The sequence below is a fragment of the Diplotaxodon limnothrissa genome, linkage group LG18 (genome assembly GCF_057381915.1).
Source record: "Diplotaxodon limnothrissa isolate DT_005_m linkage group LG18, D_limnothrissa_male_GT1.1, whole genome shotgun sequence".
Lineage (NCBI taxonomy): Eukaryota > Metazoa > Chordata > Actinopteri > Cichliformes > Cichlidae > Diplotaxodon > Diplotaxodon limnothrissa.
The window spans coordinates 39904307-39930069 of NC_140613.1; the positions used below are offsets into that span (position 1 = coordinate 39904307).

At 41.6% G+C, this 25763-nt stretch overlaps 1 protein-coding gene across 3 annotated transcripts in view; it reads left to right on the forward strand.

The window, feature by feature from the left end:
- Nucleotides 1–2834: 2834 nt before the first annotated feature.
- astn1 (astrotactin 1) overlaps nucleotides 2835–25763 on the forward strand; it is a 482098-nt gene continuing 459169 nt past the window's right edge. For all 3 annotated transcript variants that reach the window (XM_085377645.1, XM_085377646.1, XM_085377647.1), the window contains exon 1: nucleotides 2835–3141. In XM_085377645.1, the coding sequence (XP_085233771.1) occupies nucleotides 2835–3141 (307 nt within the window). The remainder of the gene's footprint in view (nucleotides 3142–25763) is intronic.

Below are 25763 nucleotides of genomic sequence, written 5' to 3' on the forward strand. Positions count from 1 at the left end.
ACTGGAGACCACAGAGCTGCTTAAATATTAAATGGATGGACAGTGGTGACACAGAAAACGCAATCTTCTTTTCCTACAGGCTTTATATCCAAATCCCAGTGGCAATTGTCTGGTCAACAAAACAGTCAAGGGATTTAGAGTCGGAAAGCCCCTCTGGAAATTTTAGTCTGAGTGCAACTGGAGTATTCCTGTGTATTATTTGTTGTTAATTTCTTTGTGAAAATAAAATTCTAAATAGCTGAAACTCTAATACCCATACAAGCACCTTTGATGTTATCACTAACTGGAAAGTAGCTATCTTTAAGTGAAGTCTATAATAATAATGTTTTCATTACTATTATAGGTTTGATTGTACATAGGCTTTATTAGGATAATGCAATCAGTGTCTGTCTCTCTGTGTTAGCCCTGTGATAGACTGGTTGACCAGTCCAAGCTGTACCCCATGTGTCAGTAATGGCTTACTTGGAAAAATAGAATGAACGACAGTAACTGCAATGCATTTCAGCATCTAAAGTGAACCCAAAATTTAAGGAAGGTGTATTTGTTGTTGACTTCAAAAGAAAACGGAAGCCAACTGAAACAGCAGCTTGGGAAGCGTTCGTGCAGGATGTCCACAATTTTCTGGGCAATCACAGAGGATTATGCTGAGCTTGTAGATAATGTGCTGAAAGCGTATCAGTTAATGGGCACCAGAATGTCACTGAAGATGCACTTTTTACATTCTCACCTCGACTTTTATCCCCATTGAACCTGATCGATGTCAGCGACCAGCATGAGGAAAGATTTCATCAAGATATAATAGTGATGGAAAAGAGATATCAGGGAAAATGTAATCCGAGCATGATGGCTGACTACTCTTTGCTCTTGCAAAGAGAGACGGATGTGCAGCATGAACGCAAAAGCAAGGGCCTCAAACATTTTAGAGCATGCTTGTTTTATTTTGAGCTAAATTGACAGCAATATGCTGTGGTATGTTTTCAGAATAACAAACATATAACAAACATATTGGTAGGAAATAGTTCCAGACATTGTGTTGGTATATTTACACTGATGTTCAAACGTATCAAATCGTCAGTGACATGCATCTCAGAAACCTTAACGAGTAGCTCAAATTGGATTTCGTATCAGAAATCAGTGCAACAACTTAGAGCTAAAGAGCTACTCTGAGGTTCCCAGTAGCAAACAAAACCTCTTTTGTTTTGTAGACCAGAATTATTTTAAGTTTCTTACAGTGCCCATTCGCTGCGTTTCCATTAGGCCTTATTGCAGTGATGCCTAGCTTCTCTTTTTGTGGTGCACCTGCAAGTACTGAAGAGATCAGTGTACCCTGTCGCTCACATTAGTAGGGTCCAATGTGGTTCAGAGCCATTTTTATTTTTATGCACTGCCTCTGTTCATCTACATAAATCTGAAAATACATATCACATCATGAAAATAGCCGCTGTTGCCATGTCTTACATCCCTGACGGTGGTCTAAAACTGTCATCACAAAAGACCTAACTGGTTTGCTCTAACTTGTTCTTACAAGTGGCCAAATATGGAGAACAATGAGGACCTAATTCTGTACTGACTGATTATGTTTTATTTCACCATTTTATGAACAGAAACATGTGTTTTTTCCCTCCTCGTTCACAAAAGTGGCAGAACAGTGATGTACCAGGAAGCAAAAGAAATGGATAATGAGAATTTCACAGAATTTTAACGTGTGTAAAACGGGCGGGGGGGGGGGGGGGGGGGGGGGGGGGATGCGTCAGTTAAAAGTGTGTCATTTACAAAAACTGAAATCAAACTGAATAGCTGTATTTTCTCATTTCAGCCATTTATACACCACTAACTGTGGACATGCACATTAAAGGTTCCTGCCAGGTCTTGAACTAATAGATGTTAAGCATATTAAACCTGACAGAGTATTGAAAACAATTCCATTTTATTTATTTATTTTTAAAACATGCACAATTATCATGAAAATTCAGTGCTGACCTTGATAACACCAGTATTCAGGGTTCTATGTAACCTCACCAGACATAGCAGAACATAATGTAATGGTGCCAAATTCAGTCTTATTTCAGTGTACTCTTAAAATTGTATATATTATGTCACACTTCCTCAAAATGCCCTGTTTAAAAATTAGCAATAATGAAAAAACTTGTATATTTGTATACACTCAAAACACTTTTTTCTCTCTCTTGTTATCTCTGTGGCACTTCGTTACTCACTACTGGTTGCCAACATTTACAACATATAGTTTAATTTTATTTGTAAGGTTCCTAAAATTTGGTGAGAGATTTTTCACTAAAGTGTACTTCATATCTGGGCCACTGCAGACACCGACACTCGCTCCTAACAGTCATCTGCACCATCAATTAGGCAATTATGCATGTACACTGAGGTCAGGCAAGCTTCTAAGGATGCTCTGTGGTGTCCTTGGAGATTATGTGCAAGTTTCTATGACAGGGCAAGCAGACAATTAAATTACAAATTATGTTTCTTTTACTGATGGGACCCTCGGGGCACCCTGGGTGGTTTGCTGTTAGTAATCTTTGCATAGCCATTACAGCCATTTGGACAGTTTGTCGATCAATTACAACAAAGGGGGTCAACAGCATTAAAACACTGCTACATTATCAGTGTTCAGCGGGAGTAGCACATGTACAACAAAATCCTGTGATTGATCATATGCGAGAAAGAAGAGGCGCTTGTTTCCCACACTGTGAGAGCCCGCCGGTGTAGCACGCCCCCCATTCACTCTCTCTGGCGCTCTGTCGTCCGCCGGGTTGAGCGACTGAAGCTGCCTGGGAGAGAAACAGCGAGGAGGGGAGAGGAAACGGAGCGATATGGCGAGCATCAACATGGGGCCGAGACCGCTGCTGCTGCTGGAGCTGGCGTGGGCTCTCCTGGCCCTCCAAGCGGTTTACGTCCGATGTCTTAACGGCGATGAGGACCAGAGCCAGGACACCGAGTGCAAGATGAAGAGCGTCACCGTGTCGGCGCTGCCGTTTTTAAGAGAAAACGACCTGAGCATCATGCACAGTCCCTCGGCCTCTGAGCCCAAGCTTCTGTTCTCTGTTAGAAACGATTTTCCCGGGGACGTGGTGGTGGTGGACGACCTGGAAAACACAGAGCTCCCCTTTTTCGTCTTAGGTGAGTTTTTCTTTTTCCAACACGCTGCTGTGTGGTGTCATTAGCCGCCAATTAAGCGGATAAAACCCCGCTCGCTCTTTATTACTACACCGGAGCAGCTGTTTATTAGCTAGCGCCTGGCTACATACCATGGCTCCACTGGTTTGGGAAAATGTTATAGGCAGCATAGCAGCCCAAATATGTAGCTAATACGATTAGATCCGTTTTACGGGTCATAATTAGTCCGCCAGTGGTTGATAATTAGTCTGTTATTGATAGCGTAGTGAATCAACACTTAGCACTTGTTTTTGTATTATATTAGGCCGCACAGCACATGCGCATAAAAATAGAGTTTTGGGTTGTTTTTTTTGTAATAAATAAAAACCATCATTAGAGTTGTTTAGGGAGCATCATTTTAATTTTCTGTATTATTGCTTGTGGGTATTTTACCCAGAGTGTGCACACGTGGTTCGGTTAGCTACATGTGTAGGAAACTGCTTGCTAGTTAAAACACTAGCAACAGCGCAGCCAAACTCCTCTTACACCACACTGTGCTGTACCTTTTAATTTGGTGTCTTTTTTGTAGTTACTTTTTGTTGCCCATTTCTTATGTTGTGTTACAGACAGTAGAATTTACGCCCGTCTTGTGAGTTTTCAAACTTTATTAAATAAGCTTCATCGAGATTTAGGCCAACCCAAGTTCATGTTAACTGGACATTATGCTTTGTTTCAGTAACACTGGGTTAGGCAGAGAGCGGCAAAGTTTGCAGTGAAGTTTGCTGGCCGCTGTCCATGGTGCTGAATCTCAGCGCTTCTTTACAGCGTCTGTTGCTGCGGCTGCCGGGGGCCAGCATATCCCCCCGCTGCATATTCAGGGGCTCCGTGTGAGCTGCAGCGTCACATTTGCACAGCGTTTTAGGTCCGCTCTGTTTCTGTTTGGTGAGGGTTTAAGTGTTGTTACTGGAGTCTCAACTGGTTTTGATGTGTCCCAAGTCAGAGAGCAACGGGAAACAGTGAGACAACATGTTAGTGTTGTGACTGTTGGATCAGTGGAGCTTTTTCTTGCCTGTGACACACTGATATGAGGTGTGAGCTTAAAATCGCAGTCTCACTCTATTTTATCTACGAAAAAATTGCAACAAAACGTATATAGGACAACATGTATTTAAATACTTCTTGAGATACTAGTAGTAATAGCGCAGTAATGCTTCAAGAACCAACGCATAAACTTAGAAAACCATAAAGGGTAAAGGAATGAATATTAATTATAACTTGATTTAACCACATTTAAGCTTGAAATGGATTGGTGGGGAAAAACAAGAAATGGTTTAAAACAAATAAATTACATTTGATCAAAAATATAAAGGTAAAGTAAGTATTTTTTAGATTATGTAATAGAATAGTTATTGTCATAACCATCTTTTTAATGAATCCACTAAAATACATAGGAGCGATTGCTCTTTTGTGGAAGCTGACATGTTGTCTTGCCATCTTTACACAGTGGTCGACTGTTTTTTCTAATCACATTTGGCTATCGATCAGCCACATACTGTACGTAGTACGTGCTATAAGTTACTTTTAGATTAAAGATCACAAGGGCGATCGTGGCTCAAGAGTTGGGAGTTCGCCTTGTAATCGGAAGGTTGCCGGTTCGAGCCCCGGCTTGGACAGTCTCGGTCGTTGTGTCCTTGGGCAAGACACTTCACCCGTTGCCTACTGGTGGTGGTCAGAGGGCCCGGTGGCGCCAGTGTCCGGCAGCCTCGCCTCTGTCAGTGCGCCCCAGGGTGGCTGTGGCTACAATGTAGCTTGCCATCACCAGTGTGTGAATGTGTGCGTGGATGACTGGATATGTAAAGCGCTTTGGGGTCCTTAGGGACTAGTAAAGCGCTATATAAATACAGGCCATTTACCATTTACAAGTTGCTCTTTTAAAGTATATGTGACCATTTAACATTTGTACTTGTATATTTTCAATATCTCTGACTCACTATGTCTCCAGATAGCTGACAATGGGCCAGCTAATGTTAGACTCAAGAATCACACTTCCCCTCTGATAAAAAGTTTTATTACATTCAGAGTTTTTAGAGTTTCAGAAGTCAGAGCCACTTGAAAAAAAAAGTTTAGCTAGCACCTGCTAACAGCAGCAAAAACAGCTGCACTTACCAGGAGAAAAGTTCAGGATCTCCTCAAAAACTTACCTCGGTATTGCTGTCATCAGACAGAAGTGAGCCTCACTGACTCATCGACTCATATCAGATTCCTTTCACAAAGTTTTACAGCCTCTTCCAGAGTAAATAGATGACGACTCATACTGACAGCTGAGGTAAACAATGGACTGACAACCTATACTCACTACAGATGAACAACAACCAGAGTTTTTTGTCCTATATTGGCCACCATAGCTGGGATTATACATTTAATTTGGGAGGGGTAAGAAAACAGAATTCAGCCGAATGAAAAATGCTATCTGCTGAAATCTATTGGTGAGAGTTTACACACTGTACCTTAAAGTTTCTTAATTAAATCCTTCATATATATATATATATATATATATTAGGGGTGCAACAATACACAAAATTCACGGTTCGGTTCGGTTCAATACTTTGGTGTCACGGTTCGATATTTTTTCGATACAAAAAAAAATGTTCATGCCTTTTTAATTTGTCATTTATTAAATTTTCACGGCACATTCCGCACCACATCTCTGTGCGTTCATCATTTGTTTGAAGCCAGCTCACCTCCTGCAACTACTTTTCCGAGAATACACGCTTCTTTTATGGTTCGGACTCCTTCTGACATTTCTTGAGGTGGAGGAACATCACAGTAATTGCTTAAAGGAGCTTCTTCGACATCTTTAAGAGTTCTAAACAAATGTCTGTCCTCGTCCTGAAAATCTTATGTACGCAAACACGCGTTGCAACTTTTTATCTTGTGCCCGTTTTTTATTTTGACAGCGAATGCGCACCTGCGGACCACTTATGTGCAGCCCTGGTTATTTAGCTCGTCATATTGCAGCCACAGAAATTCTTTTGTCCATGAAACCATAAAGCTGCACTTTCTTTTTGCCTTATAGTCTGATTTGTCATAACTTTTCCGTTTTGTGGTAAACTTTTCTTTGGCTGTCACTTCTTCACCCTGACCTGTCTTATTTGGCTCAGCAGAACTAAAATATTGTGGCGAGCTCAGACAAGGAGGAGACGGAGGTGTCGTTTGGTCTTGCTTCCCGTGAGCTAGCCAGGGAGCACAGCCGTTTATTAACATCTGCAGAAGAACACTGCCGCTAGCTAACTGCTCAGCGCGGCAACAGCACAGCACAGCAACAACAACAACAACAACAACACACAGGGCGCCCTCTGACCCCGGAAGGACACACCGTCGCAGCGAGAGGGCGTCACCCGTCACTATGGCAACATAAACAAAACATAACTGTACAAACAGAACCCCGAACAGCCCTGGGGCCTGTTCTTCGTACCGCGCTAAGTGAGTTAGCTGGATGAGATTGTTGACGATTTCGCGTGATCCTGGATCGTTCGGTTCCCCGAAGCCCATCCGGGACTTGCTGTCATAGCAACAGAGCCGTTTCCATAAAGTAAACCTGCTGGGGAGCAGGTTTACTTTATGTAAACAGGATTAGATCGCGGCCACGCAGGTATGTCCGCGTCATTCATACGAAAGCAACAGCGATATTCCACCACTGTTTCACCATAAATAAATAACATCAATGTAACTAAAGATAATGCAGCACTTGATCCTTTTATTGATTTCACACAGATACATACAGGTCATTCCCTAAAAAAGGGAAATGTACTATTAACATTCTATTACATGTATGTGATTATTACAGATGTAATTCATATTTCAGAGTAGTAATTGTAAATTACTTCGTGTAATCAAGATGAGAGACCACGGCTATAAAAGCGAAGGTGGATTTGGGAAGTCTGTCGCAGTCATATCCTGTCCGTTTACGCGAGCAACCCATTGCGGAAGGTGCAAGATTGATAAGGAGAGTCCTCAGAATTCAGCGTATATTGCGGGACAGACAGGATCCTTTAGCTCAGCGCGACAGTGTGCTCATAGAGATATCGATTTTCCCGTGAGGGTATTATTCACTTAACCAACTTGTTGACGAGGGGGTGCAGGACCACCACCTGTCTTTTTTTTTGCTCTGCCCTTTTCTTGGTTGCTGTTAGAAACAAACAGATTATTTCAGGGTCTCTTTCCAAGAGACTAAAAGCAATATAAGTGATAAATATTACCATTCTGTAGAATATTCTTATATTTCACTTTTACTTGTTCCCATGTTCTAGTGGGTCCTGTTGTGGCTCTAATGTGAAAGGGGATATAATATAACATATTATAATATAATATAATGTAATATAATATTGGATAATATGGTGTGATATGATAAATCTACCCTACCGCCTACTGGTGTTGGCCAGAGGGGCCGATGGCGCAATATGGCAGCCTGGCTTCTGTCAGTCTGCCCCAGGGCAGCTGTGGCTACAACCGTAGCTGCCTCCACCAGTGTGTGAATGTGAGAGTGAATGAATAGTGGCATTGTAAAGCGCTTTGGGTGCCTTGAAAAGCGCTATATAAATCCACTCCATTATTATTGTTATTATTGAATTACTTACGAGTTTGATTTGTCAGCAACTTTCTGCCAGCCCTCTCTCCTTGCTTTTGCAGCCTTTGCAGTGTTCCCTTGCGTTTTAATTAAACTCTGAAACTCCTGAAATCCCTCACTCAAGAGTTCTTCCTCTGCTGCCGAAAAATACCGAGCGCGCTCCTTCGACATTTTCGCCGACCAATCAAAGGGTTGCCGATCAATGTTTCTACTATCGATGCGTAGCCCCTGTTGGGCCACCCAGTGATCTCACATTACTTCATCCAGCTATACTAATCGTCAACAACAGGTGTGTTCGGGGAACCGGAATAGCGAGCTCAGAGTTAGCGCGATGATTTGGTCTTGGATGTTTCATTTGATCTTGGATGTAGTAAGCGACGTACGAAGCACAGGGCCCTGATCCGCTACAATATATATCCTGCTGCTTTTACACACGCACTCACATAAGCTCAGCGATTCTCTGCGCGATCAACCTCTCACATGTTTAAGCTGCGGGTGATTTCACTTGTCATGTTTGCATAGTAAGCTAACAATTAATAAGACAATGTCAGAGGAATTGGTGCGCAAATTATCATCACTCACCAATCAGTGCTGTCGCTCTCTATACACAGTGAAAGCAAAAAACAAGCGCAAATTCAAACGCGATTTCAATATGTCACATATTGACAGTGGCTCACCGATGCCAATGACATAATTACCCAGCTACATTTCCGAAAGAATGCAAAAGCATTGACATATATTTTTCCTTCCTACGATAGGCCGACGGGCAGGGCAGAGATAGATTTTGGTAGCCCGACTGGAAAAATCGCTAGACCCGGGACGTCGGGCAGGCGATTTTGCGAGCCCTGTATCTGATTGAGGAATCACTCATGTTTGGAAAAGAGAGTTTATTACAGAGAAATGGCTCTTTCCAAAATAAAAGCTATACTATACGCTTCTTCTGGGCTATATTCTCAGCAGCATATTAAACATATCAGGTCCCCATAAGGAGAATCATGTATTTGTTGTGTTCCCACTAGTGCTGTCAGCGTAAATCTCGTTGAAATGACGTTAACGCCACAACACGGCAAATCTCCATTAACGAGCTACGGCGGATCGCCCGTGCATGGGGCTGGACGGCCAACATGTTAATGAGCAAACTGCGCTAACACACTAGCTCCCACCCATGTAATTGAGCATTACATGGCACATCCAACATACTGTTTTACTTTTGTCCATGACGCGCTTACCTTCAAGGTCATACGTCACATGAAAACCAAAATAGTTCCAAACGCCAGATCTGAATGAGGGTGCGGGAGGTTCAATTTGCCATGTTGCAAGGAGAGCTTAACTTCTGTCTCGCTAGCTTGCCCTGCGCTCAGTGAATCTGCGTTCAACTACTCCGCCTAGGCTGCACTGTCGAGCGCAGATCCACTGAGCGCTCAACACAGACAGCATCGTCAGAAGGAAAGTTGATAAAATAAATTAAAAATTTTGTATTGTTCGATACATATGCGTACCGAACCAAAAGCACTGTATCGAATGGTTCAAGATCAATACGAGTATTGTTGCACCCCTAATATATATATATATATATATATATATATATATATATATATATATATATATATATATATATATATATATATATATATATATTAAATCCTTCATATATACATCAACTTGTCAGTATCTTAAACCCTTAGATTACTAGATATATGACACTATTTATAAGATTTATAACATGCAGTCTACTAATTATTATAAAGCAGCACTTGTTAAGCCCTAGCACTAGCTGTTACGCTGTAAAAGCATTTCTTACCCGTGTGAGAGGTTATGAAATTGTCTTTTGAAAGTTTTACTTTTCTCAAATATGATGCTTCTCTACAGTGACTTGTTTTGATATCTTAATTTTGGTAAAACAGAAACATGTTTCTGACCATTTTTTAAAAAACTGACCAAAAAATCAGAAAGCTCCTTTGATTTAGCTTAAAAGTGGAACAAATAAACAGCCCTAAGAATGTGACAGTTGCTAATTAGTGACTATTTTCACTGTGTACTTTTTTTTCATAAATCCACTGATCTTTTAGTCTGTCACAAAATTGTGGAAAATGGCCAAGAGGTCCAAGGATGAGGTCTACCAATTGTTTAAAACTTTGGAGATTTTTATAATGACATAAACAGAGTAAAAAGAACACAATAGAATGTGAGATTCTATAAAAGCAAACTTTTGGGCAGTAGTTTTTTCTTTTTTCTCAAAAGTTAATGTGCCTATTTACTGTAGTACTACAGAGTTTGGAGAGTAGAGTATTTAAATGAGTTATACAGTGTGATTTAAGTTTACTGCGAATTGCGCTATAAAGTTGTGGAGTTGTAAAGTATTTTGTCTAGTATCAGTTATATCGTCAGTTATATCGTTATCGCAAATTTTCAAATGTATATCGTGATAAATATTTTTGGTCGTATCGCCCTGCTCTAATGGGTGGATGGCTCGTTGCCAAAGCTTTGGCTGTGTCCTGTCGCTCCTCACTGAGTTCCCAGTTATTGAGAGCCAAGCCCTGCAGATTTCTGTTCATAGTGATAGTTTGATCTAACAGACCAGCACTTAACTTAAATGCACTGAAATTAACTTAATTAAGGGGAGAGAGGGGAAGAATCCCAATGGAGGACGCAAGAGGACACATCTTATATTTGGCATAACGTGCAGCCAAATTACTTTTCAGTGAATGATGGGTTTGCAGTGTATCAGGTTTTTATACACATTTCTACACAGAGATCAGTCCATTAAACAAAACTGCAAAGACTACAATAGCCTCTGCATGTCTTTGCTGAGTAGTAGACACACTCCTTTGGAGCATCACAAATCGAGTTATGGGTTTTTTCTTTTGTTTGTATTTTTTTTTCTCTTCTCTCAGAGCTATTAAATACCATATTGAAATTTCTGTAAGACAGCAGTCGTTACTGCTACGTGCTCCAGTCTTAATTTTGTAAGATTATTGGCTCAGTCTAACAATAGGTGATACATGTCTGTATGTGGTAAAATAATAATAACAACTTCATTAACACGTGGAAGGATCAGAATCTGACGGTACATACTGTTTTGTGTTTATTAGACACAGATATTAGATTTACCTAATAGAATCATTTGCAATAATGGAGTGCTTCTCCTGAGGTGACTGATTTAGCAAAAGAAAAACTGCCCAAACTTTTCAAGACACCCAAGTTCTCCTTCAGTAAGGACTCAGTAGTCCGAGACTTGGATTGGCTATTGGTCTGATACTGACCCCAAAAAAGCTGGATTGGGTATTGATGTTTATTATGTCACATGAAAGCAGCAGCTACTGGCAGAGCGAATGTAGCATGAAGGAAGCTAATATAAGATAAGCTAGAAGGGCATTTAATTGGTTTACCACTTGTTAGGAAGCTTGTACTGTACGGCATGGTGTTGTCCTCAACTGGATTAATCTTTTTTTTACTCCAACTCTTTGGCAGCTCCATAAACAAAGTGTGCGTGAGGAAGGGAAAGAAGAAAGAAAAACCACTATGTAGCATCTATGGCTCTCACAAAAACTAGACTAGTGCCTCTAGGTTAGATAACAACACCAATGTAGCTTTTATTTTTTAATCATATGTAACCTCACCCATCTACAAATTTGTAGATATATTTATTTAAAAACATTTTTTACAAAGTTGTCTATATTTACCCTGACGTCGTCATACACATAACAAAACGAGTACTAAGAACCTCACAGTGTGGATTACATCTTTTAAATTTAAGACTGGTAAATTTAAGACTGGTAATGCGGCTTTTTAACTGGTATCTGGCATCTTTAGCAAATCAGAACTGCATAATGCAACTAGAATTACCACTGTGGGCTGACTCAGTTGTATTTATCAGTGCCTCAGAAAGCACTACTAAAAATTCCATGGGTGTTTTAATTACTGCGCACATATGAACATAGGGAATAGCTCTTGAAGCTCCCTAATGGTAGTATTATTGATATTTACACCACGAGGCTGCCGTGGCTCTTTAAATGAACTATTTAGACTATTGAAAGGAATAATTAATACAACACTTATGATTTAAATAAGGTTAAGACAAATGCACAGCACAACAGATCTCTGACATTTCCTCACATAGTTTTCTGCTGTGGGACAGAAAACTTTTAATGAAAATTCACACTGGGGAAACCCACACAAATCCAGATTTGTTATGCAAGTAGGGGCACTGCTACTCAAACAGACTGGAGCAGCTGGAGCTGCTGGTTCTATTATATATTTTGGTTTAATGTTTCTTTTGTTTGTTGCTTTTTTTCTTTGCTGTTTGACAACCTCCCCATCCCTTTGTAGAAAAAGATGGGTGTCCACTTTAAACTACAAACCACAATTCTCACTCACTCGCTCATTGTATCCGTGTCTTCTCAGGAAACAAAAGCAAGCCGAGCCAACATTGTGTGGCTGTGCTGATAAAAAATAACAGTGACTGGACAACATGTGTGGCTGAATGCTGTTTCAGTGGAACCTCTAAATTTTTGACTAGCTGCTGTCTGGTTTCCATTTGTCATGTCACTCCAGCCTTCATTATGCTGTTGAGTCTTCCATTTGAAGGTGGTGCACTGCTCATCTCAGCAAATTTTTACAGAATTCGTGTGAGCCATTGTGCAGGATGTTGGCATGTGCAAGGCTGGCTGCGGGCAAGCATACAACGTGGGAAACTTGGATAACATTAATAACAAGATTAAAACTAGGGCTGGGCGATGTGGCCTAAAATCCATATCACGGTATAATTTGAAGCATGTGCGGTAACGATATATATCGCGATATATTCTTTTCTTCTGTATAACGTATTTTACACTCTATAAAGTACACTTAAAATCCTTTCATTTTCTCAAAAATCGACAGTGCCCCTTATGTATGAATTCTGGTTGTGCTTAGAGCAGGGCGATATGACCAAAAATATTTATCACGATATACATTTGAAAATTTGTGATAACGATATAACTGACGATATAATTGACACTAGACAAAATACTTTACAACTCCACAACTTTATTAGTGAAAAAACCCCCACCAATGTATTTTCACTTAAACAAGCAGCTGTTTTTTATGTGCATTAAAGTTATATAAACTTTAACAGTGCAAATTCCTCGTTGACAGTTCAACCAAAAGGCATTTCCAGTGGAAACTGGCCGACATATCCTCAGCATAACCATGTATAATATCCACAAAACTTAAAAAGAGGTTATACACACACAATACGGTAATATTATGTTGAAGCACAGTACGTATCACTCCGCGAGGCGGCTGCCTAATATAGCCCTAATGCTCCGACAATCCATCAAGTGGTGCGGGTTCGTAGCTTAGCAAAGTTGTACTAAAACATTTGACAGATTTTTGAGCGCCATATAAAATCGTTTCGAGGTCAGTAAACACAACCAGAGTTCATACATAAGGCACACGGGATTATAGGGGGCACTGTCGATTTTCAGAAAAATCAAAGGATTGATTTTAAGTGTGCCGTATTTTCCTTTTTTTTTTTTTTTTTTTTTTTTTTGCCTGTCCCGTTTGGCTCTTTTGCCATCAGAATTAGTGTCTAAAGGCAAAGAAAGATGCCCAATGGATTTACTTTACCAAATTGACCATCCCAGCCTTGCCGTAATGGTCCATTTGATTCACCTTTTATTGTTCATTTTATTTTCACTTACTGAATACGGGACAGACTTGACTGGGGGAAAGAAGGGGAGAAAGAAAGAGGGAAAGAGAAACAGCTGAGAAGAGGGACGGGGGAGAAGGGCAAAAAACAAAAACCAACAGAACGGGCAGAGAAAAAAAATGCATATATCAATCACCTGGGTCACCTGCTGAGAAAGAAAAAAGAAAACAAGCAGAAGAGAACAAGAGTAATAGAATAAACAACATCACGATGATATATGGGAATATGAAAGTAAATACTAAATATTAAACATTATTGTGCAGCACATAAGATCAACAGAACACAGTGTGCTTTGAGGTAGGAGCCAAAAAGGGTGTAGTTTGTGGGTGTGATCACCCGTGTGTACACCTGTGAGCATGGACGCGCTTGTTTTTTTTTAAAAAGGTTCCTTCATGTAATGATCTGCTAGAGGGTGTGGGGGGGCCACAGCCCCGTCCTCCAGGGCATGAAGCAGGTATGGAGGAGATCAAAACTCCAGACATCCAGAGGCCCCCAGAACACAAGAGACCAAGGAAGACCAACAGAGGGGCAGCTGCGCCACTGTCCCAGAAAGAGCTGAGAAGAGTCCCAGATGAGGGCTCACTCAGCAGCCGCGGAGCAGAAGCCAGGGGGAGTTGCAGTGACGCGCCCGTGAGCTCCGCCGGCAGCCAGCCGTGCCTGAGTGACTGAGCCCCAGGCCGAGAGGCCGGGGGCACCCCACCTCCGAAGTGGCCCGAGCGAGCCCCAGGCTCCAGGCCCCGATAAGCGGACACAAAGAACCACCAACGCACCGATGTCTGAGGGAGTCCGCCACTGGCAGGGGAAGTGGTGGTAGGGGGAGATAGGCCTCCAAACCTTGGAGGGCCTAAGATGTCCCCAGAGAGGTGGCCCCTGACACCCAACCTGACATATAGACACAGAAATACAGGCACACACAGATACAAACATCCATTCCCACCCTCATGCTCTCATATGCACTTACTCCACACTCAACCAACGTGGAGACAGACATAAAGAGACGCTGTACACACGATCACACTCCCCAAGCGTACTCTACAAACCGGGTCTAGGTGCCCTTGCCCCTGGAGGGGGGAACTGCACCTAGACCCAGGTGGTGTTACCCTTTTCCCTGCGGTGGGGGGAGGCAGACCGCCCCGACTCCGCAGCAGCAGGGAGGCCCCACACTCCAGACCGCAGTCGGACGGCCAACTCCTTCTCCTAGCCCCCCCGCTCCAGCAGGTCGCAGAGAATGGGGGTGAGAGAAGACTCCAAACCTCCCTCCACCCGCTCATTGTAGTGTTGATGCATGTGTGTTCTAAGGTGCATTTAAAACCCAGGAGGGCATGGAGCTACCTGCCAGAGAGCAGCAGGTAAGCGCATAGTCCCTCCTGCTAGCCCTCAATGTCTACGTGTATTTAACATTGAGAGGTGGGCAACGACGCCAGGGGTGGGGTGTACACCCTGATGGTACTTTGGATTCCGTGTATCGTGCCCACCCCCAAGATCCTATATGTATGTGTAATGAGAGTGTGAGTAATGTGAATGTCTAAGTTGTGGGATAAAATTGAGGCAGAGGCAGCCAGAAGGGGACGGGGGGGGGGAGGTAGCCTCCTCTGCACCCTGGTGACATACCCCTACTCCAAGGCCCTGCATGTGTGGGTGGTTGTGGTGGAGCGGGAAGAGGGGGGCAGCTGGAGATGGGGAGGGAAGGAAGGGAGGGGCGGTGACCCCTCCCTGGGGCCAGCTCCCCCGCTGACCCCAGTAGGCACCCCCATACTCCGCGACCCGCCAGGGAAAGGGGGCCCAGGCCCATCCAGACCGGGGCCCAGCGCAGCAGCGCCCCCCGGCCCCACAGAGCCCGGGACAGTCCACCCAACCCCACCACAGAGAAAACTGCACCCACCCCACCATCCACTCATCTTCCAGACTACATAAGACAATAAACACCCAGGCTGAGATCTTCCTCCACCTCTCCTGTATCTCCCCCTCCTGCAGAGAGATCCCCTGAGGAGAGGAAAGCTCCTGCAAGATGTGACAATCTTCCCCACCAGTTGAAGAGCCCCCCAGGTGGCTCGATGCACCGGCGGCACCCTGCTCCAGGGCTGGGCCCCCATGCACCCACCCGCCCACAACCCCGGCAACACACCATTCAGGACCCAAGCCCCCGAGGCCCGGCCCGGGCCCCAGCCCAGAGACGGAGCGCCCCCAGAACCTCACGCCCATCCCGGACCCACCCAGGGGCAGCCAGGCTACCAGGTCAGTAACCCACGTCCGTCAGCACAGACCCTCCCCTAGCCCCGCTGCACGCAGCCGCGAGGAAACAGTCACCTGAGAGCCAACAGAGCCCCTAACCGGACATGACCGCTACCTCGGGTTGAGCCCCCCAAGGAAGATGCCTCCGGGGAACCCCCCGACGCCCTAAGCCTGTCCCTACCCCCACACCACTCACAACAGTGAAGGCGGGACCAAACTATGACCCCCCACCCCCACTAGGTGATGGAGCTGATCAAAGGAGCCCAGAGCAATTGATCTGATGTGGTGGCAGAGGCTGTATCAAGACTAATGTAATCTAATAGATAATTCCTATATTGGTTAGAATTAAGATTATTTTTATTTTTCCAGTTCATGAGGACTGTTTTCTTGGCTATGCAAGAAAACGCAAGTGCGCCGTATTTTCCAAACAACACGGTAATAACGACGGCCCGCTAGCATGCGCTACCAAAAATAGTGCTTTGTTGTGTATCTGACGGACGAAAGCTAAACCAGTTCCACACCACTGAAGTTGCAGCATTTTACAAACCAATCCTGGTTCATCTGTTTCATTTAACGATCCACTTTCGCTCTTCTCATTCTGCGTCGCCACCATGTGCATATGTAAAAATAGGCACTGTGCATGCGCGTTTTACCCACATTCTATCGTGATATTTCATTTTCCTCTCATTGCCCAAAATTACACCGGTATTACCGTGAACGGAATGATATAGCCCAGCCCTAGTTGGGCTTACTGACCTCAAACCATTTTATGTAGTACACGGTAGAGCAGGGCGATATGGCCAAAAATATTTATCACGATATATATTTGAAAATTTGCGATAACGATATAACTGACGATATAATTGATGCGAGACAAAATACAACTCCACAACATTACTAGCACAAAAAGACAACCTTCCATTTAATTTCACTTAAACAAGAAGCTGGTTTTTATGTACATTAAAGCTTTATAAAAATGTAACAGTGCAAATGCAAATTCCTTGCTGAAAGTTTAACCAAAAGGCATTTCCAGTAGAAATGGGCTGACATATCCTGAGCATAACCATGTATAATATCCACTGAAGTTAAAAAGAGGTGCTTTGCAACATTAAACTGCAGTGTGCAGTACGTATTTTTCGGACCATAAGGTGCACAGGATTATAAGGCACATTAAGCGAAACAAAGCAGTCAGATAAATCAAACTTTATTAAACTCATTCTTCTTGCTTCCTCCACTTCTGTAACATTGATTCATTAATGTTGAATTCTCTGGCAGCTGCTCTATTCCCATGTTGTTGCAGTATATTAATGACTAACCTCGTATTGTGGATGGATTATCTCAGTTGTTCTCCTGACTGAAGTTTGGTCCGTTTACAGCATCCTGCCATGCGATTGCATTTGTCTCTAACCATGAGGAACCTTCACGTTAACTTTTATAAGTGGAAAAGTGTTAGTGTTCGTCCTCCAGCTTCACTGTTTATGTTATGCTAACATAGCTGTGTCGCTAGCGATCACGTAGCACATCATTATATACCAGCTAGCCCAACTTCAGTAACCCTACAAACGTCACTGCTGTTTAGTTTCCTGTCTTCATTTATGTTGGAAGTGATAGCAGAGCTGTACGTTTGAATTTTTTCAGAAATCTCTCAGTCAGAACATGCAATATCATGCTTAGGTAACTAGCGAAACTAGCGAGCTAACTTCCGCTAGCTTCCTGCTAACTTCTAACTCCGTTAAATGTAATAAATTTTGTTTTCATGGATGCCTGGAAGTTAAACTTCATAGTTACACCTGGTAAAGCAGCAATGCTGATTGTTTTTATTAAAGATGAAAGAATTTAGACAGTTTTTAACTCGCAGTGATGCTGCAGTGTTGTTTGACCTGAAAAAGACGGAGTTTAGGACCCAGATTACTCCCAGCTTTAAGAGCATCTTAGTCCGACAAATACGACAATAACGACGGCCGCTTGCATGTTCTGCAAAAAAATGTGCTTTGTTGTGTATCTGACGGACAAACACCAAACCAGTTTCACATCACTGAAGTTGCACCATTTTCACAAACCAATTCTGGTTCATCTGTTTCACTCAACAATCGGCCATGTGCGTATGAAAACAAAGGCACTGCGCATGCGCGTTTTACTCATATTCTATCGCGATATTTCATTTTCCTATCGTTGCCTAACATTATACCGGTATTACCGTGAACGGTATAATATGGCCCAGCCCTAGTACACGGCACGCAGAAATTTGTCAAAAATGTTTTAGTACGACTTTGGTAAGCTACGAAGCCGCACTGCTTGATGGATTGTTGGAGCATTACGGCTACCGTAGTCAGGAGCCTCGCAGAGTAATCTGGGTCCTAAACTCCGCACCTTCAGGTCCCAAAGTCAAACAAGCACTGCGGCATCACTAAGAGTTAAAAACTGTCTAAATTCTTTCATCTTTAATAAAATGATCAGCGTTGCTGCTTTACCAGGTGTAACAATTACGTTTAACATCCAGGCATCCATGAAAACAGAATTTACCAAATTCAACGGAGTTAGAAGTTAGCAGGAAGTTAGCTCACTAGCTTCTACCTAAACAGATATAGCATGTTCTGACTGAGAGATTTCTGAAAAATTCAAACGTACAGCTCTGCTATCACTTCCAACATAAATGAAGACAGAAAACTAAACAGCAGTGACTTTTGTAGGGTTTTTTTTTCCTTTCTCTCACCCTCTCTCTCGCACTTTTTTTCCGCTTCACTCTGCACACGAGCCTTGTGGGGAGGGGCGGTAGTTACGCTCGCAGTAGCACAGGAACAGAGCGGGAGGGAGAGAGAAAGAGCCAGGGACAACAACGTCACATTAGAAAGGTATAGTAAACATCCACAACTATTTTCAGTTGCAGATGATAAAGGATTCACAAAGTTTATTCATGCAGGTCCATATGACAGAGAATGTGCATCTTCTTTTTGTTTTCATATTTTAATTTATATTTAATTGTGTTGTGGTTTGCAGTGTTTTGTGTTCTTTCACTTTAAATTTGTTTAAAAGGGAAAAGCTGAAAATTTAAATAGTTAAAAGTTGAAATGTGAATAGTTGGTTTTTGTATTATATGATTTATTTATTACATTTTATGTGGAGTGAATAAATAAAAGTATATTTACGGTGGCCCCTAGAGACAAAGCACGTACAAACTCCCCGGTATGCCCGATGGTGATTCTTCGTTTTTATGGGCCGATGATTTTTTTTTTTTTTTTTTTGTAATGGCATGGACAATGAGAGGTGGTGGATTGGCCAGATGCTGGCCGATGTGTAAAATAACTCAGTTGTTTGGTGGTGGCTATGGCGGAGCTTCCACAGAGCCCAACAGGTGGATGAGAGAAAGGGGAGGCAGGAGGAGCAGAGACCCGAGGCGGCCGCCGGTCTGAGTGTCAGGTGAACTGAACTTCAGGTAAGAAGTTATGACCTGCAGTCTATCTGGGTCAGATATAAACCAAGTTTAGGTAGAGTTTATTTTCGTTGTGCTGACTTTTTAGTCAGTTACAATAACTCGTACTGCGTACTAGCTAGGATGATGGAGTTTCTATACAGCTGGGCAGGTGCTATAATGTTACTGATAGTGAACTTTATTTTATTCATAAGGTTTTTTAGTAGAGTTGCCAACCGCTCCTTAAAAATGGAACGGTCCCTCATTCAGAGAAAACATTACCTGTTTCGTATCGAGCTGAGAAGAGACGCAGTTTGTCCCGAACTTCAGCTACAATGGAAAAAGACACAAAGCTGGATTTATTCTGTGTCTTTAAGCTGCACAGCTGCCTCTTCTTCTCTCATTCTCTCCCCCTCTCTCTCCTGTTGCTACTTCAGTCATGAAACTGATCAATGATCAGCTGATCGGCTTTTCTCTCTTGTTTGTTTATCGCCCACTTTGCGCCAGAAAGAGGAAACCAGCAGATGCCACACTAAACAACAGCAGCACGTTTAAGCTTGATCAGCTGTTGTTAGAATGTATTTAATATTAATTTCTAGTATCAGCTGATGTTTGCTGGAGCCACAGCTGTAAAGCTGCTGGTCATGATATTAGTTTGTATATCTGGTGAGAGGGAAACATGAAAATGAAACCAGGAGAATCATCACAGCTAAACAGGTGATGGAGAAACTGGTTTACCTTTTAGTTGAAGGGAAGTTATAAACTGTTTCTGAGAAATAACCCCAGGATCCTTTTGTAAGTAGCTGACAGCTGGTAACTGTGCAGGGGCGGGTCTAGCAAAGTTTTGCCAGGGGGGCAGGTAGGGCATTAACAGGGAGAGGGGGGCACAAAGAAATACTTTTCTTTCTTATTCTCATTTAAAATGTCTCGCTTTTATTAAATAATTATCTGAATCTTACAACCAAAGTTTTAATCTGATGTAAAATGTATAGAAATCATACATATAGCAACAAGACTGTACATCACCGTTACAACAGCATTTGTTTTCATTCAAAGGCTTTATGGCTTTTCCTAGAATACCTGGTGGGCCGGTCTCTAAATGCCCGGGCCAATTGTTTGTCCCAGTCCAGCCCTGAAAACACGCACAAACTCCAAAACACGTAAAAACTCCATAGCACGCACAAACTCCGAAGCACGTACAAAACACAACAGAAGTGTTCCAGGATGCTAGGGGCAGTGTTGAGCTTTTGTTACCTAGGGGCTACACAAGCCAGGAAGTACCAACGACTGGATTTGGTGTGTGGTAGTAACAGGTAAATGAACTTCAATTGTGTAATTTAAGTGATCTAGGTAACTCTGTTTTGGAAGTTCAGTTAATGCTAGAAATGTGTTTTGGGGTTTGTACGTGCTTTGTCTCTGGGGGCCACCGCATATATTTATATATAAACATAAATAAATAAAACCACGTTTTTTTTTACATTAGTAATTCCTTTTGTGCATAATTTTATATTGTTGTTAATAATAAATTAATTAAAGCAACAAAACAACCTGAAGAGCCGGTTAGGAGCCGAAAGAGCCGGTTCTCTAAAAAGAGCCAGAAATCCCATCACTAGTTTGCAGCCGCTGCAATGCTTTAGACCAAAACAGGCACAGCTTGATGACACCATCAACATGCGCTATCGTGGTAGAGCGGTATAGTCAAAATCTCTACCGTTGGCCAAATTTATATCGTTTCTACCGTATACCCTTTAGACCGCTCACCCCTAATTAAAACCAACAATATCTCTTTTGAGTAAAACAGTTAAACTAACTTTGAAAAACCCTTACTGGGAAGAGATTTTGGGGGTAATGAGTTTTTGCAGTAAACTCTTCTACTTGAGGAAAACTGACGTATGTCAACATTACTGGATCTGTTTGCAACATGTAACCTGCTGGATGATTTTCCTTTGTGAAAGGCCTCATAGAGTACCAAGCTACTGGTCGATGGTACATATACTCTACCAGCAGTACCTGCATTTACCATCCATCCATCTGTCCATCCATGTGGGGGGCTGGAGCCTATCCCAGCTGTCATAGGTTGACGTGAGGGGCAGGGTTTGCCTGGACAGGCTGCCATTCTGTCACAGGATGTCAAAATGCAAATTCTTTAAAAAAAATAAAGATTATTTTTAATTTACATTTACATTTTTTCCCTTAATATCACTAAACTCATGTAATGTTTTTGTTGCTACTCTAAAACGATATATACCTATATTATTATTTCTTGTTGTAGATGACATCTTAAAAAATGGGAATAAATGAGACCTAAAGCAGGGTAGTCAGCCATGACGCGATCATATAGCACTGAAACATGCAGTGTACACCTTAAGGTGCTGGGAGAGATTTTACATGGAGCTGACATAAATTTCTCCTTCTTTTAAAGCTTACTGGTAGTTAAAAACACACTGTCACTTTAAATGCAAGACAGCTGGGGGCTTTGACTTAAGACCGTGAACACTTGAGTCAGTTTAATATTACACAGTACCCCTCTCAGCAGCAGCAGAGAGTCCTGCTGACAACTGCAGTACCCCATTCTCTTCCATGTTTCACAGGGACACCTTATACTCAGCTAATCCACAGTAATGATCTGAGCTTTGAAGACCTTGGAGACAAGAAGATCAAAAAATTTTAAGGAATGGACTCAGTGGTCTAGTTCACAATGAATTGTATAGTAGTATGGTTCATTTTGAAGGGAACAGTGAGCTTTTATTTTGCCTTGGAGAAATTTTTGGATTTTTATTTTCATTAGCCCGTCAACCTTTTTTTTGCAGTGAGAGCATTTGAAAAGTGTTTAAAGAAAGCACACACTTGTGTGTGTGTGGTGGCGAGGGCGGTACTGGGTACAGTTTTTCCTCTTCATCTTTTACAATAGCTTGCGTTTCCCATATTGCTTCTGTGTTGACCATTTAAGAAACACTTTGCAAAGGGGAGATTCTGTGACTGACAGTAAATTCTAGCTGCGGGACTGCAGCCACTTGTTAGTGTCGGAGAAGCCGGGGAAGCTATGTTATTAGAAATTTACCCTTTTGGTGTGGTGTCATAAATTGTGCCGAGGTGAGGTAATAAAGTTACCCTCTGGGAGACACTCTTGCTGTATTGGCTCTGGCAGCGATTTACACATTTGTGCTGGAAGGATCGGGGAGGGTAGTCAGCCCTTAACTGCCTCCCATTTGAATCACCTTTCTGGGATAATAAGTTAGCTAGTAAGATTCTGGTCCATGCCATAGAAAGTTTTATACTGCTGCTAGTGGATAAGACATTAAAGTCCACCAGTGCTTATACGTCTCCTTTGGGCCCTAAATGCACTGTGCCCTTATTAAAACTCTTGTTTGTATATTTATGTACATTTTCAAACCATAACAAAGCTGACAGGACGCAGAGACTGCATTTCGCTCCGTCTTACTGAGTGTGTAGAACTCAGTGCCTTTCATTGTTGTGCTGAGCAGGAATTATATGGTTAGTTAGGCTGGTGCAATACAACAAATCTAAATATAGCTGTACCAGTATTTTATAAATACCTTTTCAGATTAGAGTTCAGAATGAATTCTTTTAGTTGTATGGCTCATTTTGTGTCAGGAATAAAGCAACCTTTTAATCAGAAATATATTTATTCTTATTCTCATTAACCCGTCAACCTTGAACACCATACTAAGAAGACTACAGCAAGTAGTTTGATTTGCATTGATTTCCCAGCTCACAAAAGGTAACATTAACTACAGTTCTTCATAATCAAGTGTTTCCCACACAAGCACCAGGTGCCAGTGGTATACATTGAGTGCTGAAGTGCATGTTTCTGTTTCTTTTTTATTGTTTCATCTGAAACAACAGCATTATCCATTTCCTTATTCTGTCGATTCAGCAGTTGCTAACCTGTTAACTCTAGTGGTTTCCTTCTAGTGCTTCCTTACAGGTGAGCTTCTGCTGTGGTGGCATTCAGCTGTTTCAAGCTCCCATTGAGAGTTGAGGTTTTGAAGGGTTGTTAGACTCTTTCATTTTAATGTCTGAGATGTTGGATTCAGAATAGTTGCTTAGTTTGTTTCAGAGTATAGGCAGCAACCCGACAGTGTTTAACCTCTCAAATTTATGAATGTATAGATAGATGAAGGTCTATTTAAAAAGGCTTTCCAGCCTTTAGCCTCATCACGTGACTTATTCTATACACATTGCTTTAAAGATCTGAGATCATTTGAGTAATCCAGCATCTGCTGGATCCTGTGTTTTGGTTTTTCAGAGCAACATGAGAATTGGATTAGTCAAACTCAATTCAGTCCACTGAGAAAATGAAATGGTGATTAGATGGAATATTTTGATCCTGGAGATTATCATCAGCAACTCTGATAACGGGAGAAATAATGAATAAGAGGGAAAAAAACGTTTTGACCCCAGCAGAGGAAGAACGTGTTTGAGAGGGCTGTGAGAAATTTACCAAGATATTTTATATTAAAGGTAATATCACAAAAATAGAAATAACAAGAGGCGAGGTGAGGCAAAAGGTTAAAGACAAATGAAATGTGCAAGCATACTCGTACTCCTGAAATGATTTCATTCTCATGTGCTCTTCTACTGCAACATAGAAATCATATTGAAACTGGGAAAGAAGCTGGTGTGATACTACAACTGTAGGGTAGCTTATAGTCTAATACAGCACTTTAAGTCTGCCTGTAAATCTGAATCAGTGACATTAGGGATGCACAATTATCGCAAAACACAATTTTATTCAGTTTTAAAAACATTATTATTTGTCACATTTATTCAAAAATGTTCTAGTGTTCTGTCATATAAGAAAGCAGAAAGCTTTTACATCTTCCAACTAGTAATATTTTCATTAAAATAGATTTGATAGAAATCTAGCAAAAAACAAAATAAACAAGGGCACTGCTTTCCCTTTTAAACTCTGCTACATTCGTGGTAACTGATTTTCAGAATTAATCTCTGCAGACAAATAATAATATAAAGTCTTTGATTCCATTCACTGTACCTGCATGATGGGTGTGAATAAAACTACCAGCAAAGTACTCGACAGCTGTGAGATCACTCTCTGCTCTCCCCGCTCATGTTTTGCGTAGGTTTTGCCACTTTAGAAAAGTAATTGGGATAAGATATCTTTGAAACATTTGTCATTCACTGTGTTTACTGGACACACGCAGTACAAATTATAACCATAAAACAAGAAAACACAAATATATTAGTAATATGTCAAAAACTTGTTTAAAGCTAACATTTATTTTGACATTTATTAAGCAAATAACAAGCTTTAATTCACATTTTGATAACCAAACATGAGGAGTCAGAATGAATAAATCATAACGTTCAACTCTCTTCAATCTATTAACAGTGCGCCTTACTATTTTTGAGTAAGTTGGTTGTGCTGAGTTGCGGTTGCTTAACCTTGTAACTCGTCAGGAGCCAGCACAGTATATGTAATGAAATTTACATTTAAAAAAAAAAAAAATCTATCTAACATGTTGTAACTAGAGTTGAACTTTGTAACTAGTTGCTTAAAAGGCCCTGCTTTCCACCATTTGAATTAACATCATATATTGTCATGTCATATATCATATCTTGGCCAAACAATATGTATTAGTAATTTCCATTCACCATTTGTTCTTCCTGTCACTAGTCTAACTAGTGATTACTCCTGTTATGCTCAGTTGAGCCATTTGTTTACTGTTTTGCTGCACATCACCAGCCACTCCTGTCTCTTCCTTGCTTGTCTCCTTAACCTGGTTGTACTCTGCAAGTGTATTTTTGCCTTAAGTGGTAAAACAAGTTTGCTTTTTCTACGTGTAACAGGAACAATTTTCTTGCATATTTGTAAAGCATTGTGATTTGTTGGAGGATGTTGATGTAGCTAAATCTTCATTTGAGGCTGACACATGGCTCTGGCTGTCAGACATGTATGGGCTTGTCTCGTTGTGCATTAGGGAATGTACATGCATGGCATTTCTATAGCAATTATATCACCATATCACACCTTTTTTGTCATGTAAAAGTGTATACGGGTAGTTAATATGACAATATGATACGGCACAGCCCTAGTTCCCAACAACAGATGACTCAGGGAATAAGGGAACAACTCAGGGACTTTTGGTGTGCTAGACATTTGAATTGTGTTGTTGTATATCTGTCGTTTAACAAGGTTTTACTCATGCAGACTAGTTCAGGAAACTTCAAGCTGCATAGTGCAGGGAACAGCTGTGACGGGTACATCCATGCATGTGGTCAGGTCCAGATTTAGGGAGCGCTTGATTTGCTTTTGCTTTGTGTTTTAATTGGTCAGGGAGGCGTTTTAAGTATTGTGCAACAAGATTAAAATTCAATTAATTGTGTAGCCCTATAGGATGGTGTAGAAATAGAAAAAAGGAAGAAAAAAAGATAAAATTAATGTTAAAACAGCGCCAAATAACAACAACAGTCACCTCAAGGCGCTTTATATTGTAAGGTAGACCCTGCAATAATACAATAACAGCAGAGTGCAGAAGGTGGACCTCTTCCTTGGAAGCCACACAAGCTACAGGTACAATACATGTCAGGTAACTGAAGCTCACTGGATGTTGTTGTTGTTCATATTATTGGCAGAAGCAGCGAATGCCATCACACTTGAATTGTAAAGTGGGGAAAGTAATTACATATGTGAAAATCCCCCC